The sequence below is a fragment of the Crotalus tigris genome, unplaced genomic scaffold (assembly GCF_016545835.1).
Source record: "Crotalus tigris isolate CLP2741 ecotype Arizona unplaced genomic scaffold, ASM1654583v1 scf7180000020588.15403103151:6194809, whole genome shotgun sequence".
Taxonomy (NCBI): Eukaryota; Metazoa; Chordata; class Lepidosauria; order Squamata; family Viperidae; genus Crotalus; species Crotalus tigris.
Window position 1 is genome coordinate 2082535 of NW_024098092.1, and position 19493 is coordinate 2102027.

General features: G+C 42.9%; 1 protein-coding gene across 2 annotated transcripts; it reads left to right on the forward strand.

Moving 5' to 3' along the window:
• Positions 1 to 1565: 1565 nt before the first annotated feature.
• On the forward strand, positions 1566 to 19445 carry LOC120319202 (solute carrier family 2, facilitated glucose transporter member 5-like). 2 transcript variants are annotated; one of them, XM_039367798.1, is made up of 14 exons: positions 1566 to 2007; positions 7628 to 7799; positions 11393 to 11454; positions 11970 to 12068; positions 12553 to 12713; positions 13110 to 13234; positions 13937 to 14089; positions 14183 to 14308; positions 14690 to 14877; positions 15145 to 15255; positions 15863 to 15964; positions 16661 to 16733; positions 17429 to 17556; positions 18373 to 19445. In XM_039367798.1, the coding sequence occupies exons 3-14, from the start codon at positions 11419 to 11421 to the stop codon at positions 18607 to 18609; spliced, it is 1539 nt and encodes a 512-aa protein (XP_039223732.1). In that variant the 5' UTR covers positions 1566 to 2007; positions 7628 to 7799; positions 11393 to 11418; the 3' UTR covers positions 18610 to 19445. The 2 variants fall into 2 exon arrangements, with proteins under 2 accessions (XP_039223732.1, XP_039223733.1); XM_039367799.1 differs by lacking the exon at positions 1566 to 2007 and adding an exon at positions 3456 to 3701.
• Positions 19446 to 19493: the final 48 nt, after the last annotated feature.

Below are 19493 nucleotides of genomic sequence, written 5' to 3' on the forward strand. Positions count from 1 at the left end.
ATGGATGGATGGATGGATGGATGGATAGATAGATGGAAAAGATAGACAGATAATAGGTTGGATATGTATGGATAGATAGATAGATAGATAGATAGATAGATAGATAGATAGATAGATTATGACGGATGGATGGATGGATGGAAAAGATAGAATAGGTTGGATATGGATGGATGGATAGATAGATAGATAGATAGATAGATAGATAGATAGATATATAGATAGATAGATAGACGGATGGATAGACGGATAGACAGATAGATAGACAGACAGACATAGATATGACGGATGGATGGATGGATGGAAAAGATAGATAGATAATAGGTTGGAGATGTATGGATAGATAGATAGATATGATGGATGGACAGACGGACAGACAGATGGATGGACAGACAGACAGATAGATAGATAGATATGATGGATGGATAGAAAGAAAAGATAGACAGATAATAGGTTGGATATGTATGGATAGATAGATAGATAGATAGATAGATAGATAGATAGATAGATTATGACGGATGGATGGATGGATGGAAAAGATAGAATAGGTTGGATATGGATGGATGGATAGATAGATAGATAGATATATAGATAGATAGATAGATAGATAGATAGATAGATAGATAGACGGATGGATAGACGGATAGACAGATAGATAGATAGACAGACAGACAGACAGACAGACATAGATATGACGGATGGATGGATGGATGGAAAAGATAGACAGATAATAGGTTGGAGATGTATGGATAGATAGATAGATATGATGGATGGAGAGAGAGAGAGGGAGGGAGGGAGGGAGGGAGGGAGGGAGGGAGGGAGAGGGAGAGAGAGAGAGTCTTAAGGCAGGACTCACAGTCTTCCAGATTACTTAATGCCCTTTAATGAAATACCATAGCGAAAGAGGGAGGCAGACCTTAGGAATGTGGAAAAGCCAGTTGGGCATCTCTTTGATCACCCATCCTCATCCCAACCCTGCGAGGTAGGCAGGGTTGGGATGATAGTATCCGAGCCAGGATCTGGCACCCTCTGGAATCTGTTGCTGGGTTGTGATGGTTAGAGATGGTTTAATTGTTCGCCCGCAGAACTTGTTTAATCATTTATTTCTCTGCAGAACTCTTGAATTAAATCTTTGCAGAAATCTTTTGGAATGAGAAGTATTGCATGCACCTCTTTTTACGGGCGTAAAAATGTTTTTTTTTTTTTAATTTTTTAGCTGGGGGATTGTAATACTCAGCACTTGACAGGGGGATCAGGGGAATGGACAGATGTCCAGTACACCAACGGTGTAAAATAGATTTTCACCACTGGGTATTTTCACCCACATCCCTTGCCAGGCAGTTTGTGTGCCTGATTTGCTTTTGAGTTTTGCTCTTTCCTCTGCCAGCCGGCTGCGTTTTCCTTTGCACGAGCCACATTTTTGTTGTTCGTTAAGGGAGTTAAATAATAAACTGTGCAGGATTGGCCCCGAAGTCTGGTGTGTGTTTATGGCCAAATTATCTTCCTTCTTGACCCCCAGTTTCTTCTCCTTGCTAATCCCAACCTTGCAGAATTTTGATGGAAGGGAGTTGTGTTTGCTTGTGTTTGTTTGCCTGTCCCGGTGACAGTTTTGTGGCTAAGAAACGCCACAGCCCTGCTTTCCCTGCCAAATAAGGTGTGTTACAGGGAGGTGTGCAATGCTCCTTTGCTTTGCCGACAACCCACACCGGGCTGAGGTTTGAAACAATCCCAGCGAGGAATTGCAGAGGGGGGGGGAAATAATAGTTTTTTATTTAATAACCCATCCTGGCCTTCGCCTTATTCTTTTTTTCCAAAGTAGTGGGTGATGGACATTGGAAAATTGTTATTCCCTGTGGCAAAAGAGCAAAGTCAAGCTTTGAAGTAACTTGGTTTGTCTACCAAAGTCCAAAGACAGGGAAAAAAGACACAATCATTCATTTGAGCTGGGTTTTTTTGCAATTGCGGTTTCCCCTCTGGTTTGGATGTGAAAAGGGACTTGACTGGAAATAGGTAAGTCTATCTATCTATCTATCTATCTATCTATCTATCTATCTATCTATCTATCTATCTATCTATCTATCTATCTATCTATCTTATGAACATCACTGATGATTTTATTGATCGGAAGAATTTGCCCTGGTTTTTTTTTTTTTTACTCCTCTTAATTGTCATTTTATCAGCAGGATAAATAAAGGGATTTTATTTAACGCTTGAGCATTAAATGGGCTTGCATTTTTGAAGCACGGCAGGGTGAGGTTTTTAGTGTTTTAGCCGTTTCTGGCCATCCAGTTTTTGTTTCTGAGTTTAGCTTCAATAGAATAGAATAGAGCTGGAAGGGACCTTGGAGGTCTTCTAGTCCAGCCCCCTGCTCAAGCAGGATCCTATACCCTTTCAGACAAGTGACTGTCTTATCTCTTCTTAAAAAAAAAAAGTCCAGTGATGGAGCACCCACGATTTCTGGAGGCTTCTGACTTTCCAGCTGAGGTGTCTCTTTGCAAAGGTCTTTACAATTTCACAGTGGTTCCCGGGGTTGTGGAGATAAATATAAAAAGAAAAGCGAACGATTTTAGTTCAGAAGCTTAATAAAAAGGGACTGCTGGAAAAGAAAATGCCATTATTATTTTTTTTCTGTGCCGGGACTGTGGTTCCCGATTGAGAGATGAAGCCTTGTCAAGTTGCTAGTCCTCAAGCCAAACTCCAACTTTTGCCATCCGTTGCTGTGCAGGGCTCACGGGTATATGACCCCGGGACACCGCAACCGTCATAAATATGAATCAGTTGCCAAGCGTCTGAATTTTAATCACACGATCGTGGGGATGCTGGTTGAAAAAGGGTCATGTGACTTTTTTCCAGTGCTGTTGTCACTAACTAAAGTGCTGTAAGTTGAGGACTGTCTGTATGTGCCCAAAAGAGACACCCCCCAAGGAAAGTTTTGAGATTGGAATCATAAAAACCTGTTTTGCACTGGAACAAAGGGGAAAGATTTAAAATGCTGGCTGAGTCCATAATGTTATTCCACCATGCCTGGAATAACATTATCCATAAATCCATAAGTTTCATAGTCCAGAACACCCTCAGCTGGGACCAAAGTGCATTTTTATGGCTGCCTCCGTGAATTTCCAAATTAATTTTTTATCTCATCACGTGCTTCTCCCCCCCCCCACCACCACCAGTGGTCAGTCATCTTAAATCCTAACAAGCTGATGCATTTTTAGAAGCTGGCTTTTAAAATTCCAGCTCTCTGCAAAGAAACCTTGGATACTTAAAAAGAGATGCTTTTTTTTAAAAAAAAAAGCCAGAGGACTTTTCAATCAGAGGTGCTTCAGAACATGCCAAGAGTTTTATTTCAATCAAAGCCTGGCCAACCTTCGCAAATATTATTTTTGGAGGTTGCTGGAGGAATGCAGAAAAAAATTATCTAACTCTTTTCATCTGTTCCTGGGTCTGCTTGTTCCAGAAAAAAACATTTCACCTGTTGTTAAACCTTGTTTGAAACCTGTCGTTTTCACTCCACGTTCTTGGCTTGAGCTACACAACTTTTTCACCTGCACTGTACACATTTAGGAAAAGGAAAGACAACTTTGGTTGAGGCAGTTTCTATTAAGAGTGAGACAAACTTATTGAAAATTTGCTAGGCATGGCGTCGAGCTACTCAAATCGAGACAGGATGATGGGTTGTGTTTCACCCGACAACGGATAACCAGGTCAGATCAAAAGCGAGGGGGTTGCGCTCTCAAATTGTCCCATTTTTATTTTGTTTAATTCTGGGTGTGTTTACGTGTGTGTGTGTGAGTGTGTGAGAGAATCTTGGTTTTTCAGCAGCTGCCAAGTTTGTGGAGGTGGTTCCATGTGAACGCGGAAGATGGCTTAATCTGCCAAGGGAGAAATTGTTGAGTTTTGCCCCATTTGACAACTTTTCTTGCCACATTTGTTCAGCGATTGTTCAGTTGTTAACTAAGTCATACGGTTGTTAACTGAATCTGGCCGGAAGGTCGCAAAAGGGCATCACGTGACCTCGGGACGCTGCGACCGTCGTAAGTATGAGTCAGCTGAATTTTGATCACATTACAAGGAGGCTGCAACGGTCGTAAGTGTGAAAAAAGGTCCTAAGTCACTTTTTTCAGCGCTGTTGAGATATCAGGAGAGGCTTCGTTGATTTTGTTTAGTCCGATGGCCTTGTAACATGGTATAAATTACAGTTAAAAGCCTCAGGGTGACACGTTAAGCCAGCTATTAGAGTTTCAGCCAAACAAAGAGTATTTAGTTCAACCCAGGAACCGGGTTAGCACTGTTTCACTTCCTCCTTAACTGTTTTCCTACTACAGTAGTCCTCAACTTACAACTATCCCTTCAGTGACCATTCAAGCTGCAATTCTGCAATTCTCCCCATTTGCTAGTCCCTCTAATGCAGAAACATGCTGTTAAAAAGAGCAAATGTAGACCCCTTGAAGGCCAGAGGGACCCCTAGGAGCGGGGGCCACCTAAAAGTCAGGTGGAGGCCTCACCAGGGCCCAGTAGAGCTTTGATAGTGTGTAACACAGCATTAGATGGGGGGGGGGAGATCAAAGAGGATGCATTTATAAAAATCCACCTGGGTTTATCTCCTGGGTGGAACACCTGCCCATTGTCTGGATAAGGTTTAATGATTGATGGATCCCACCAGCCTCCAGAGTTAAGCCAGGGATCTCTGCCCCAACGCAGATTGCGATCTGGACCTGAATGAATGAAGGATGAAAGGAAAGAAGGGAGGGGGAGGAGAAATTGCCCTCCCCCCTCTTTCTTTCTTTCTCTCCAAAGTCCCTTTTCAGTTGCAGAGAAGCTGGGGGTTCAAAGGATTAAGATAAGAGATAAGGTAGAAGAATGCAGAGGAAGAGGGGGAATGTCTGGGTGGGGAGAACAGATAGGTGAGACCTTAACAGGTGTGCCAAGTTTTTGGAAGCCAGGAATGGCTCAACCCCAGTCCATTTTTGGGCAGCCCCCAAATGCCCCATTCACTGGGTGCTGGAAAAACCAAAGGCGGATATGATAAGATAACCTTTAACTTATATGAGTTCCCATTTTTGCAATGATCTTGACAATAGTGTTTTAAAAGATTTGCGCCGCCATTTAACCCATACTGGAAGGAGATGGAATCCTATCAACTGGGAAGAAATGGAACGCAGCAGCTGAAAGTACAAAAAAAAAAAAAAAAAGACTTGGTCATCTGATAGCATTCAGGTTATCAGTCAGTTAAAAAAAATGTTCTTATTAACTGACCTTATGCTGACTTGGACTGTAGGGCAGATACCAAAGATCAGCTGGGCTCAGCAAAAAGTAAATAGGTAAATATATAATCCATGCTGGTGAAGAGGACCATGCTTAACTGAAAAACAGGTTTTCCAGGATTTGTATGCAATGTACGTATATTTGTATATTGCATACAAATCCTGGAAAATCTATGTACGGTACCTGTTTTCTGAATAAGCACGGTCCTCTTTATGTATACATCTGTCTGTCTGTCTGTCTCCCTGTCTGTCTGTCTGTCTGTCTGTCTATCTATATGTCTATCTGTTTATCTGTCTGTCTGTCTATTGGTCTATCGGTCTTTCTATCTATCTATCTATCTATCTATCTATCTATCTATCTATCTATCTATCTACCTATCTATCTAACCTTAGATGATATTATTATTATTATTATTATTATTATTATTATTATTATTATTATTATTATTAATCATCGCACAGTCAGCCAGACGTTCAGACTGGATTTGGCATTTTGTCTACCTATCGAGTCCTTACCCAGGACCTGGGATAGGCAGATGTGGATGTTTGATGGTATTACAGATATCGTCGCAGGATGGAAGCAGTTCCTAGTAAGGCCGCCTTTTGCAATTGACTAATAGCGAATTTGTCAATGCCAGTGGTGTTCAAGTGGTGCTCCAGTTGTTTTGGGATTGCACCCAAGGAGCCTATTATTATTGGTACTACCCTTGCTTGCTTTTGCCACAGTCTTTCTATTTCTATTGGTAGGTCTTTGTATTTTGTTATCTTCTCCAGTTCTTTCTCATCTATTCTGCTGTCTCCAGGCACTGCCATTATTGTTGTTGTTGTTGTTGTTGTTGTTATTATTATTATTATTATTATTATTACAAAGGCAAGGCTTGATATAGGATTGCAAAAAATGTCTAACCAAAGGGAAGCCGCAGGTTATTATGCTGGTACAGATACTCCTCAACCTATGACCAAGACAGCCCAAAATTTCTGTTGCTAAATGAGACAGTTGCCAAGGGAATTTGGCTCGCGTGTCCGAAGGGGATCAGAAGACCCTGCCACCCGTGTGTGTGTGTGTGTTTGTGTGTGTTTGTGTATGAGTCAGTTGCCAGATGTCCACATTTTGATCCCATGACCAGGGGGATGCTGCAGTGACCGTAAGCGTGAAAAACAGTCACAAACCACCTTTTTCAGTGTTGTGGTCACTTTGAGTAAGTCACTCAGCAAATAGCTCTACGTTGAGGATGATCTGCATCCACTTTCTGAAGGAAGTGGGTTCCAAATTTGGAAGGCAGCAGCTGCAAAAATGTCATTTATTTTTCACAGGGTTGGAATTTGGAGAAAGATGACCTGGAGAGATTCTGACACATGACCTATTGAGGGAGGAAATGCGTTTTGCCTCTGGCCATTTCTGGTTTAAATGTGATGACCATCCCCTTGAATTTTACATGCCTAGGATTACAGGACCCACCTGACTTGGGGAACTTGGCCAGTCCAGATGTGTGTGTGTGTCTGTGCGTGTGGGGTTAGATCCAGCTGTTGCTCGTGGTCCAGATGGATCTCGATAGACTTGACCACTGGGCCCCATGCAACAAAATGAAATTCCGTGTAGAGAAAAGTAAGGTTTTTACACTTAGGCAAGAAAAATCCAACGTACAGGAAGAGCTCAGGTGAAATCTGACTCAACAGTAGTAACCAGGAGAGAGTCACTTAAAATGCGAGCCAGCAGCCCCAAAAGCCAACACAGGGCTAGGCTGCATTAACAGAGGGATAGAATTAAGATCAGGCGAAGTGTTAAAACCGCTTTACAAGGCCTTGGTGAGGCCACACTTGGAATGCTGCATCCAGTTTTGGTCACCACGATGTAAAAAAGATGCTGAGACTTTAGAAAGAGTACAGAGAAGAGCAACAAAGATGATTAGGGGACTGGAGGCTAAAACACATAAGGAAAGGCTGCTGGAATTGGGTATGTCTAGTTTAATGAAGAGAAGGATGAGGGGAAACGTGATAGCAGTGTTCCAGTATCTCAGGGGCTGCCCCAAAGAAGAGGGAGTCAAGCTATTTTCCAAAGCGACTGAAGGCAGGAGAAGAAGCAACGGATAGAAACTAATCAAGGAGAGAAGCAACCTAGAACTAAGGAGAAACTTCCTGACAGTGAGAACAATTAACCAGTGGAAGGTCTTGCCTCCAGAAATTGTGGGTGCTCCAACACTGAGGTTTTTTCAAGACAGCCATTGTCTAGACTCTAGGGTCTCCTGCTTGAGCAGTGGGTTGGACTAGAAGACCTCCAAGGTCCCTTCCAAGTCTGTTATTCTGTTAAACCTGGGAGGGAAATGCCATATAATCACTATGCTGCTGTATGCTTCTTATATTTCCAGGTGCAACTGTGAGCAGCAAAGCCCAAACTGGAGCGTTTAATTTCTCAAAGTGGTGAGCAGCTTGGTTGAGTTCCTCAACAATGGAAAAAACATGAGGGAGACATCTGGAATTTTTTTCCCCCTGTGGCTGGAAAAACAGCCTCGCTCCAAAATTCCCCCTTATTGTTAATAGGTGAGTGAAGGACGAAGGCTTGTCCAGTTGAGCACAGAAGTCAATATCCATGCACACATTTAATTATTTGGACAATCCCTGTTTCTCAAGCTTGGCAACTTTTCAGATGTGTGGACTTCGGTTGGCTGAGGAATTCTGGGAGTTGAAGTCCACATGTCTTAAAAGCAGGCTGGCTGAGGAATTTCACATTTTACAGACGCCAAGGTTGGAAAACAGCTTTGGCAACAATAGGAAAAGGCAGTCGCCAGTTCTTGCAAATGTTACATTTTATGGATTTTTTCCTCCTTGTTTTGGTTCCTCTTTTCCCCTCCAGCCTGCAGGTAAGGATTAGCCATTCTTGAGATAAGGGCATGTTGATTTTGTTAGTGATTAAAATGGAGGAGAAGAAGGGAGGAGAACTTTGCATATCAGTGTGATAAGGATGCCCTGCATATTTACAAACTTTAAGCCACCCTGGAGTATAGGATACAATAGAGGAGGGGCAAGGGGGAACTGGATGTAAATAAAATTTAAAGGGATTTATTGGCCTCCACTTATCCTTGCTCCTTGTTTTTCAGCTAAACCAAATACAAAAAAAAGAGGAAAATAAAATCACAACCATATGTATTAAAACACACACACACACACAAATCTATGTCCCATTCTCCAAAGCTGGCCTTCCCACATATTTCACCTGCATTAATTTGCCTGGAAAAAAAATAAAGAAATTAGTCTTTTATTAAATGTATTTAGCAAAACTGGGCAAAATCCCTGCACTTTTTTTTTTTTTTTTGCATGCTAAGCTTTGATGAGGATTGTGTGTCTGTGTGTGTGTGCATTCATGTTGAGAAATATACTGCTCAAAAAAATAAAGGGAGTACATCCTATAAGAAATCCTATAGGATGTGTTCCCTTTATTTTTTTTTTTTGAGCAGGATATATATGTGTGTGTGTGTGTGTGTGTGTGTGTGTGTGTGTGTGTGTGTGTGTCTTGAGTGGTTTTCTTTTTTTGTATGTACCCTATCGGCCCAAATATTTATTTATTTATTTATTTATTTATTTATTTATTTATTAAAATTTATAGACCGCCCCATTCCCGAGGACTCCGGGCGGCTAACAATAAAAATATATATATATATACATATACATATATATATAGCTGTTCTGTATATATATAGCTGTATATATATAGCTTCTATATATATTTAGCTGTTCTGTACCATCTATTTTATTTTTCCTGCCTGCATCCTTGGTGAAGGCACCAAATGGAAGGGTGTCTTTACACCTTTTCAAAACAAAAAAAGGAAGTTTGTTTTATACTCTTAGGAAGCCTCATCCTTTGCAAACAAAGATAACCCCCCCCCCCTTCTGGTGGGTTGGATGGAGAAATCTTAAGCTACAACCGGAGAGAAACAAGAGAGAAGGAATTGTGCACCCCAAGGAGAATCAGGAATTTCCTCCCTAACACCCCCCCAAAAAACAAAATAAAATAGTTTTGGGGGTTTGTGCTGTGTCTACGTGCTGCAGTGATTTTACTTAAGGGTTATGGAGGTTGTCCCAGCCAGGAAAGGAGATTTTCTTTTAAAAGCTATGGGCTGTCTGTCCAGAGAATGGCTGGAGGGCTTATCTGTTAGGGGTCACGTAAGCAATGGTTCCCACCCAATACCCTTAGACAAAAAGGAATTTTCTGGGGAGGAGGGGGTGGGGTCAGAAAAAGAAAGGAATATATAGGATGAAGGGAGCTGGGTGGCCTCTGGCTTGTTGAATCACACCAAGCTAAGCTGTGAGGGCATCCAGACACCTCTACAAAGAAGGAAATTGCAGGCTCAAAGAAAAAGGAAAAAAAAAGGAATTCTTACAGCTTCGAAGGTAAGGAAAATAAAACAAAAGATGCAAAAAAAAAAAAGGATTTATTTTTTGAATCCTGTTGGGTAGACTTTAGAGAAATAATCCGCTTGCCAAGTCGTTTATTTATTTGTTTATTTTGTTTTATTTGGCGGGGAGTTGGGTTCATAAAACTTTGCAGGATGTCTTCAAAGGGGAATAAATTGTGATGCAGTTGGGGGGTTTTTTAAAGCGGATTTTGATGGCAGAGGGTTATTGGATCACTAGTTTTGCCCCAGCTGGAGAATCGGCTTTGGTTCCCCATCATCCCCAGCCAGCTAGCTAGCTGGGGTTGATGGGATCCTAAAAGAGGAATACAAGAGAGGGAAGCAAATTGGGGGGGGGGAATGGTGGGGAAAATTGAAGTGGAAAAGAGAAAGCAAAAGGCTTGGGAAAAAAAATCCAGGAAGAAAAATTAAACGTCCCGAGTTATTTGGAATTAATAAACTGTTTTGTGGATCATTGCTCAAATTGAAAGCAGTTGGCTGTTTTCCTTTTCGTGTTTTGTATTTTTGTTTCATCCTTTGAGAAAATCTTTTTTCAAAATTGATTATTACATTTAAAAAAAACAAAAAACAAACTGGAATTGGCTCATGGTTAACTAGCTCCTGCCTGGAGGCTTGGCTCATCCGTTGGTTTTAGAGATCCTTTCTTTAGAAATGGCACTAGTTTGGCCTTGGTGCCATTATGCTTCCCTGGCTTTGCAAATTTTATTTACCTAACTTCAGTTTGATTCGTAGCCAGGTTGATTCGTAGATCCAAAAAGAGAATCTACTTTTTTGCGTGATGGATTGGGGTTTTGGCTGTGTGTGTGTGTGTGTGTGTGGTTTTTTTCCCCTGTTCTTGATGTGTTGGAAAGCACACAAAAGAATTGAAAGTGGTGTTCTGTGATAGAAGACTTGAGAACTGCAATTCCTATCATCCACAGCTACCACTGTTATTTTTTTGAATGAATTTTGCAGTGGAGACATACACCGTATGCTGATTTTTAGAAATAGCGAACTTTAATTTTAATTCACAAAAAATATTTTCCCTAAAGCCCATCATCCTGTTTCTTATCCAGGTAGCCCAGATGTTCTGGTCTCCAAAACCTGGAATTTGCTGCTTCTAATTCTGAGTGGCACTAAATAAAACAATTTTCCTTGTTTTTTTTCTTCTTCCTATTCTGCTTATTAAAATTTCTGCCTAACTTTTAAAAGCTACTTCTAAAAACGTCTCCAGAGGTGAAAAAGCAGGAGACACACCACAAAGAGGGAAAAATGTGATCTACGACCCAACTACAATGCCAATAAGCCCCAGGCTGCACTCCTGGGAGGTGTAATACCAAATAACTAGAAGGTTGTGGGCAGGTTTTAAAAATGGAGTGCTGGGGTAGTTGTGAGTGCTTTGGAAAGGAATTAGCATAGGGCAAGAAAAAGAGATTGGAAGAGGGTGAAACAAAAGAATCCCCCCCCTTTTTTTCCCCCACCTGGCACAAGCATGATTCGAACCCATTTCTTCTTCCACCATCCCTGCAACAACCTGTGATTTGAATTAGAAGGGGGGGTGGGAAATGAGCTACACAAGAAGCTCTATCAAAGTTTTATCCATTTTATCCGGGAGCAGGGTTGTAAAATAAATTGCTACCATGCATCAGCGTATCTTGCTGCATTTAATTGCACACCTTTATAGCCCTGTCTGTGGAATGTATAATTTTTCTTTTCTTTCTTTTTTTCCATTCCTCCCTTTAGGTCTGCAGGGCAGGAAAGTGTGAAAAATGCCACAGCCCACAGCACAGGAACCCCAGAAGGGGGTGAGTGTAAATTTTCATTTGAGGGTGGGGAACACAAATGGACACAAGGTTTTTTTTTATTTCTATTTTTTTCTTTTTAGGAAAGTTGATCACACAAACCCTCCAGTGTAATAAACATTTTTAAAGGCTTGTCTCACTTTCCAGCTGGAGCAATTCCCAAATTTCCTGGGCTGCCAGTGGCACTACCAATTCAGTCCCTGGGACAGGGACTCCTTTGAACAAATCAGGGTCCATGCAGATTTGAGATTATCACCTCCCCCCCTCACTTTCTCTGCATGGAAGGGCTGTTGGAAATATTCCAAAATGTTTGCCCGTTGGCTTAGCTGATTAAGAGGATGCTCTTAAGTTAATTCCCTTCCGTTACTTTCCCATTTTGCAGATGGGAAGACCGAGGCACGCAGCTAGAAGGATCCGTTAGAAGGGGTTTTGAAGAGTAATTCGTTCTCTTAGTTTATCTGCCTTAGTTCAGTAATATTCTTTCTGTGTCTCTTGGTTTTGTTTTGTTTTTTTTACAGAAAATGACTTTGATGCTTTCTCTAGTGACCCTTGTCGCCGCCTTCGGATCGTCTTTCCAGTATGGATATAACGTCTCCGTGATCAATTCTCCAGCTCCGGTTCGTTGGGGTTATATAATTCATTTGGCGGGCTTTTAGGGGCAGTTTATACATTTCAAAGAAGACAGAGATGCCCCAAAATGCATTACTATTATTTTTTTCAGTTCGGCTTAAGAAAAAGAACAGCATTTTTCAGCTGCGGCCCCTTTAAGAGCCGTGGACTTCAAATCCCAGAGGGATTCTGGGAGTCGAAGTCTACTTCTTTTCAAAGGGGCCAAGATGGAGAAACACAGATTTAGGAAAAATGTAGCTGTGAGCGATGAAGTGTTTCAGCCCAAAGGACCAATTTGCAATATTGCTTAAATCCAGTTGTGCCAATCTAGGTGTTTTCTAGTATAATCCACAAATTTTGCTGGCTCAGAAGGATAGGTACCCAACCCATAGGAAGTCACCCCCATACACACACACACATGCACGCACGCAAATTGGGGTGCTTGTTGCTCCTCTTCTGATTGGTCCTTTCTTCCATCCATCCTTCTTCCAGTTCATGCAACAATTTTACAATGAAACGTACCAGGGACGATACAGCGAATATATGGACGAGAGCTTGATGACAGCTCTCTGGTCTTTGAGTGTGTCCTTCTTCCCACTTGGGGGGTTCTTTGGATCGTTGATGGTGGGGCCCATGGTGAACAACTGTGGCAGGTAGGTGGAAGAGTTCCTCCTTCTTTTTGCTTGCACAATTCACACCCTGGGTCAAGTGAAGGGCTCCTGCTAGCCTGGGAGATAGAAAACATTCACCGTGTCAGGAGAAACATCTGGTGTGGGTGTGGTTGGATGTCCAAGCAAAGAGGACCTCCTGGGATGGTCTTCTGTGGACTAACGAAGGATCTTGTCTAGACAGGAAGAAGGTTGAGGGCCATGTCGTCATCCTTTAGAGCAGGGGTCTTCAAACTTGGCCCTTGGATGACTTGTGGGCTTCAACTCCCAGAATTCCTCAGCCCCAAGTCCACAAGTCATCCAAGGGCCAAGTTTGAAGACCCCTGCGTTAAGAGCTCCAGGTTGAATCTCCTCAACCTCTTGAGATGTTCTCCTTTCCAGAAAGGGCACCCTCCTCATCAACAACATCTTCTCCATCATCCCCGCCATCCTCATGGGGACCTCCAAGGTAGCCAAGACCTTCGAAGTGATCATCATTTGCCGCATCATTATTGGCATCTGCGCAGGTGAGACCTCGGCACGAGGACAAAGGGCAACCGCCATCTTTCTTAGCCCATCTACCAGGTCCGTGTTAAAAAGAGGCAGTGAGCGGAGGCTGGGGGATTCTGGGAGTTGAAGTCCACCGGTCTTAAAGTTGTGAAGGTTGAGATATGGTGAGTTGGAGGTTAGGGATATGGAAGAGGAAGAGGGAAACAAAATATTTAGAGGAAGGAAGGGTAGAGAAATCAAGGAATCTCCTTTAACTAGTGGAATAAAAAATGTTATTGGCAGAAAACCATTTGGGGGTAAAGGTTGTGTTCCAATAGAATAGAAATAAAAAATGAATAGAATAGAATAGAAATAAAAAATGAATAGAATAGAATAGAAATAAAAAATGAATAGAATAGAATATGGAATGGGGAATTGAATAGGGAATGGAATATAATACAATACAATACAACATAGAATAGAATATAGAAGACAAGACAACAATACAATACAACGCAATACAATGTAAAGTGGAATGGAATGGGAAATGGAATAGGGAATGGAACAGGGAATATGGAATGGAATACAATACAATACAACATAGAATAGAATAACTGGGACCTTGTGGGTCATCTAGACCAACCCACCACCCAGCAGGAGACCCTACACCCTTGCTGACAGACGGCAGTCCATTCCCTTCTTGAAAGCGATCTGAATTCTGTTGTCCTTTTCCAAACTAGGCCTTTCTTCCAACGTGGTCCCCATGTACCTTGGGGAGATGTCCCCCAAAAACCTTCGCGGCGCTATCGGGGTGATGCCGCAGCTGTTCATCACGGTGGGGATCCTGGTGGCTCAGATTCTCGGCATGAGGATGATCCTCGGGAGCGCCGAAGGTAAACGGGAGAGGCTCCCGCAGCACGGGGGGGTGTGGTGGTGTCAGGCGTTGTGGAGGTGTGGTTGTGACACATCTCCCTCTTTCCGTGCAGGTTGGCCAGTCCTCTTGGCTCTTACGGGAGTCCCTGCCGCGTTGCAGCTTTTCTTACTGCCATTTTTCCCCGAGTCTCCCCGATATCTGCTGATCCAGAAAGGCGACGAAGAGGGCGCAAGGACAGGTATATATTTTTCCAGCGGATCCTTCCAAGAATACTCGCCTCCCACTGTTTCGGCTGCCTGGAGTTTTCCTCTTCCCTCCCCAGTCCTTTTTTCTTTCGTGTCGTGTCTTTTTCCGATTCTAAGTTGACGTTCCTCAGTCCACGCTGGCTGAGGAATTCTGGGAGTTGAAGTCCACAAGTCATCAAAGGGCCAAGTTTGAAGACCCCCTGCTTGTGGACTTCAACTCCCAGAATTCCTCAGCCAGGCATGCTGGCTGAGGAATTCTGGGAGTTGAAGTCCACAAGTCATCAAAGGGTCAAATTTGAGGACTCCTGCTGTGAGATTTTATTTTATTTATTTTTTCATCTTTTTTCCACACCCCCCCCCCCATCCCTGTCCAGCTTTAAGGAAGCTGCGAGGCTCGGATGACGTGGAGGACGAGATGGAGGAGATGCGGCAGGAAGACCAAGCGGAAAAAGCCGAAGGGCGGATGTCGGTGTTGACCCTCTTCACCTACCCGGGCCTCCGCTGGCAGCTCATCTCCATCGTCGTCATGATGATGGGGCAGCAGCTTTCTGGGGTCAACGCGGTACGAACCACGCAAAGGCACGATTTAAGAAGTCGGGGGGCTCCCTAGAGGTCATCCAGACTCACCCCTCGCTCACCCCAACTCTCAGAGGAGAGTTGAAAGGATCGGTTTAAACTGAAAGTTGAAGGTTGAAAGGAAATACATCAACAACAGTGGGGGCCGGGGGCGGTTATTGGAGAGGAGGCCACAAGGAGAGCTTGAGGGGGTGTAGAGAACCAGGGGATGTCAAATTCACGCTCTTGGGAATGTTTTCAATCCGGTTTGCAGGTGTATTACTACGCGGACCGGATTTACTCCAACGCCGGGATTGCGGAAAGCCGCGTTCAGTTCGTCACAGTGGGAACGGGAGCCGTCAACGTGGTGATGACTATCATTGCGGTATGATTTATTTTGATTTGGCTTCGATAGAGAGAGAATACCCCCACTCTCCCCCCCCCACACACAAACACACACAACTACAGGTAGTTCTTGACCTAGTTCGTTTAGTGACCGTTCAGAAAAAAAGCGACTTATGACCATTTTTCACACTTGTGACCTTTGTAGCATTCCCGATGATCATGTGATCCATATTCAGGCGCTTGTCAAACTGACCCGTATTTACGACGGTCGCCGTGTCCCCGGGTCGTGTGATCCCCTTTTGCGACCTTCTGCAGTGATTCACTTAAACAACCGTGCCAAGAAAGGGTCGTAAAATGGGGTCAAACTCCACAAATCCTCACTTAACGACATAAATTTAGGGCCTTGATTGTGGTCTACCTGTAAAATGGCTTCTACTCCCAACAAAGTTGAATTTAAAGGAAATTAAACCCGACTTAGGAATTCTTACTCTTCCTAGCTGTTTAGGAAAGAAAGGTGGGAACAGAGTTTGCTAAACAAATGCAGTTTGAAGGGTGTGGGGAAGGAGATGCAAGGGAAGGATGGGGGTGAGCTGTGTCGGTGCCTTATGGTCTTCGGTTTCCCAATCTAGCTCTTTTTTCCTCGGCAGGTCTTTATCGTCGAGGCTCTGGGACGAAGGATTTTGCTTCTGGCTGGTTTCGGGATCTGCTGCGTTGCCTGTGCAGTGCTAACCCTAGCCCTGAACCTCAAGGTATGTTGGCTTGAAGGCGAAGAGGGTCAAGGTGGTACATCTGGGGGAAAACCCCACAATTTTAGCCTAGATTCTACCATAGCATGCTTCCTTTCTTTAATGGGGTGTGGGAATAGAATAGAATAGAATGCAGGAAAGAATAGAATGCAGGAAAGAATAGAATAGAATAGAATAGAGGAAAGAATAGAATAGAAAATATAGAATAGAATAGAAAATATGAAATAGAATAACAAAAGGGACCTTGGAGGTCATCTAGTCCAACCCCCTGCTCAGGCAGGAAACCCTATAGTGCCATTTCAGAAAAATGGCTGTCCAGTCTCTTCTTAAAAACTTCCAGTGCTTCTGGAGGCAGGTTGTTCCACTGGTTAATTGTTCTCACTGTCAGGAAGTTTCTCCTTAGTTCTAAGTTGCTTCTCCTTGATCAGTTTCCCTCCGTTGCTTCTTGTCCTGCCTTCAGGCGCTTTGGAGAATAGCTTGACTCCCTCTTCTTTGGGGCAGCCCTTGAGATATCGAACACTGCTTATCATGTCCCCCCTCGTCCTTCTCTTCATTAAACTAGACAGACCCAATTCCTGCAACCGTTCTTTATATATTTTATTCCCCTAATCCTCTTTGCTGCTCTTCTGCAATCTTTCCAAAGTTTCAACCTCTTTTAAATATTTTTTTTTATAATTTATAATTTCAATTCACCCCCAGGCGATCTGGTGGATGCCTTACCTCAGCATTGCCTGTGTAATCGTTTACGTCATGGGACACGCCATTGGTGCAAGTGAGTAGTGTCGCTGCCTGCTTTATGGGTGTATGCTCAGAGGACGCACACAAACCAGCCTTATATCTAAGTTGGCTTGTCAACGCTTTTACACTGACTACTACCTATGACATATATTGCCTCTATAACACTCATAATTGCACTGGGCATTATAAAACAAAAGAGCCCTTGACATTTAGTTTCTTCGAATTAAAACTCCCTCATGTTTCTAGTCCTCAGTGATGGGCAACATTAAGAGATGGCAAAATTAACTTTTCACTTAAAAAAAAAAACCAACTGTTGCATTTAGTTCTGACTGGAAACTCCTGATGGACTTTTTGGAGGAAACAAACAAACAAACAAAATTAGCGATGTATGGATGTGATGATTATAGAAGCAGGAAACTATGATGCGATCTGAGACAGGATAAAATATAAGTGCATTTATAATTGTCAAAAACTTTTCTATTCTCTGTCTTATTCTTTGTATTGCTTTTATCTCTTTAATAAAATTACGTATAATAGAATAATATATAATTACCATACTACAGGCATCTAAATTTCTAGTCCTCATGAAGCAACCTCAATGGAGAAGCGTGGGCAGCATCAGCTGGCAAGCTCAGCCAGGCATAAGATTGGGGGGGGGGGAGGAAATGAAGTTGAATTTGTTCTTCCTGGACAAACCCCTTTTTCTGTTCCAATTTCTTTCCTTTTTAGGCCCCATTCCCAGCGTTATGATAATGGAAATGTTTCTGCAGTCCTCTCGCCCCGCAGCCTTTATGGTAGGAGGGTCAGTCCACTGGCTGTCGAACTTCACCGTGGGGCTGGTTTTCAGCTACATGGAGGTAAACATTGTTTTTTAAAAAGTTCTGAAACTTTTTGCAAACACAGAGTTGGTTTTCGGCTGCTTGGAGCTAAAAATCGTGTTAAAGGTTCTGCAACTTTTTGCAAACGGAAGAATTTGTATTGGGAAATTGGGCCTGCGTTCGGCCTTAATGCGTGGGAACGTACGAAAATAGAAATCTGCCTAAGCCATTTCTCCAAACCATGATTAATTTCAACCACCTTGACTAAGTCAATCACAGGGTCTTGATGGACACAACTGACCTTTGTGGATACAGATAGCCCTTGACTGACCCCCCCCTTCCATTTAGTGACTTTTCTAAGTTACAACAGCACTGCGAAAAAAAATGACTCATGAGCCTTTTTCACACTTAATGTCCGTGGTAGCATCATCAAAATCCAGATACTTGGCAACTGACTTGTATTTATGACAGTTGCAGCGTTCTGGGGTCACACGATTCCCTTTTTGCGACCTTCGGCCAAGCAAAGTCAGTGGGGGGGAATCCAGACTCACTTAACAACTTAACTGCAGTGATTCACTTAAGAACTGTCTCACTTTACAATGGAATTTTTTTGGGGGGGTCAGTTGCGGTCATAAGTCTAAACCTGTAGTTTAGATTGGAGGCAAAGCTTTATAACTCTTATATGTCTGAATAGGTCCTTACAAAACCCAAAACCTCAGCAGGATTTTGAGCCAAGGATTCTCCCGAAGCAAAAATAATTTTCTCCCCAAATAAAAAACGTTTTTGCAAAGCTGCTGACCGATGCGATCTCTGTCTTTCTCTTACAAATGTCTCTTTTGTCTGTTCCTTCGCCAGCGAGGGCTCGGTCCTTACTGCTTCCTAATTTTTTGTGCCATCTGCCTGGCCACCGCCGTCTACGTCTTCCTCATTGTCCCCGAAACCAAGAACAAAACCTTTATGGAAATCAACCAGATCATGGCCAAGAGGAACGGTACCGAAGATCAGGCCGAGAAAGACGAATTGAAGGATTTCACCGCCGTTTCCATCCCGTACAGCAGGAAAGCCGACGGGGAGAGAAGCAGCGCGGTGTAAGGTCTTGGCAACCGCCAAACTACCCCGTGTAAATCGAGCCTTATTAAGCTTCTCTGGTTTGCGACGCGCCTGGCGTCTCTTCCCCTCACTGCGGACGAGGGGAAGAATCCTCAAAATCTTAAAAATTTTCAAGCAGAAAATTGCCATTTTTCAGCCGTTGCCCGGAGTTAGCGGGATTTGGGGTGGAATAAGACCCTGTTTTGGAAGAGATTCAGCTAATATTGGTGCGTGCTGGAAGAAATGAGTTTTCAACCGGCCGGACCTTAAAATAATTATCAGTATTTTTTTTAAATTGTTCTTGAATATAGATGCATTTGGGCTCTCTATGTGGGAGCATGTAAATAATTTTCGCTTCTGTTCTTAGATAACACCCTAATTTAACTGGGGAAAGAGACCCCCTACCTACCCTTGCTCATGTGAGAGGTGCATTCTGTGACACACACACACACCCACAACCTCTCCCCCAGGGTGTATTAGATCAAAAGGCTCATTTTTCCCCAGACAGGTCAATCCTGGCTGTCTATTATAACACAACTGCATTTTGCGAGTTTTGTGCTACAGGGCGGTGGTCTCTTTTCAAGTGTTCCTTTTTACCCCAATCTACAGATCCCTGCATTCAAGGTAAGCTTGCTGGAGATTTGGGAGCCCACTTGAGAAAAATAATTTCCATCTCTGGGGATATTTCTACGTTGAGTTTAACTTAGGCTCCTACCAATCGGCCAATTTTTCTATTTTTTTTAACCATTTTTATTTTTGTTTTCCAAAACAAAATGGGTTGATGGGTTGTTTCCCTTGCAATCAGAATTGACCCTTTTCAAAGCCAAGCTTTTTTTTTTTAAAAAAACATCCACAAAAATAGCCAAGAGAACGTTGTACATATCTTG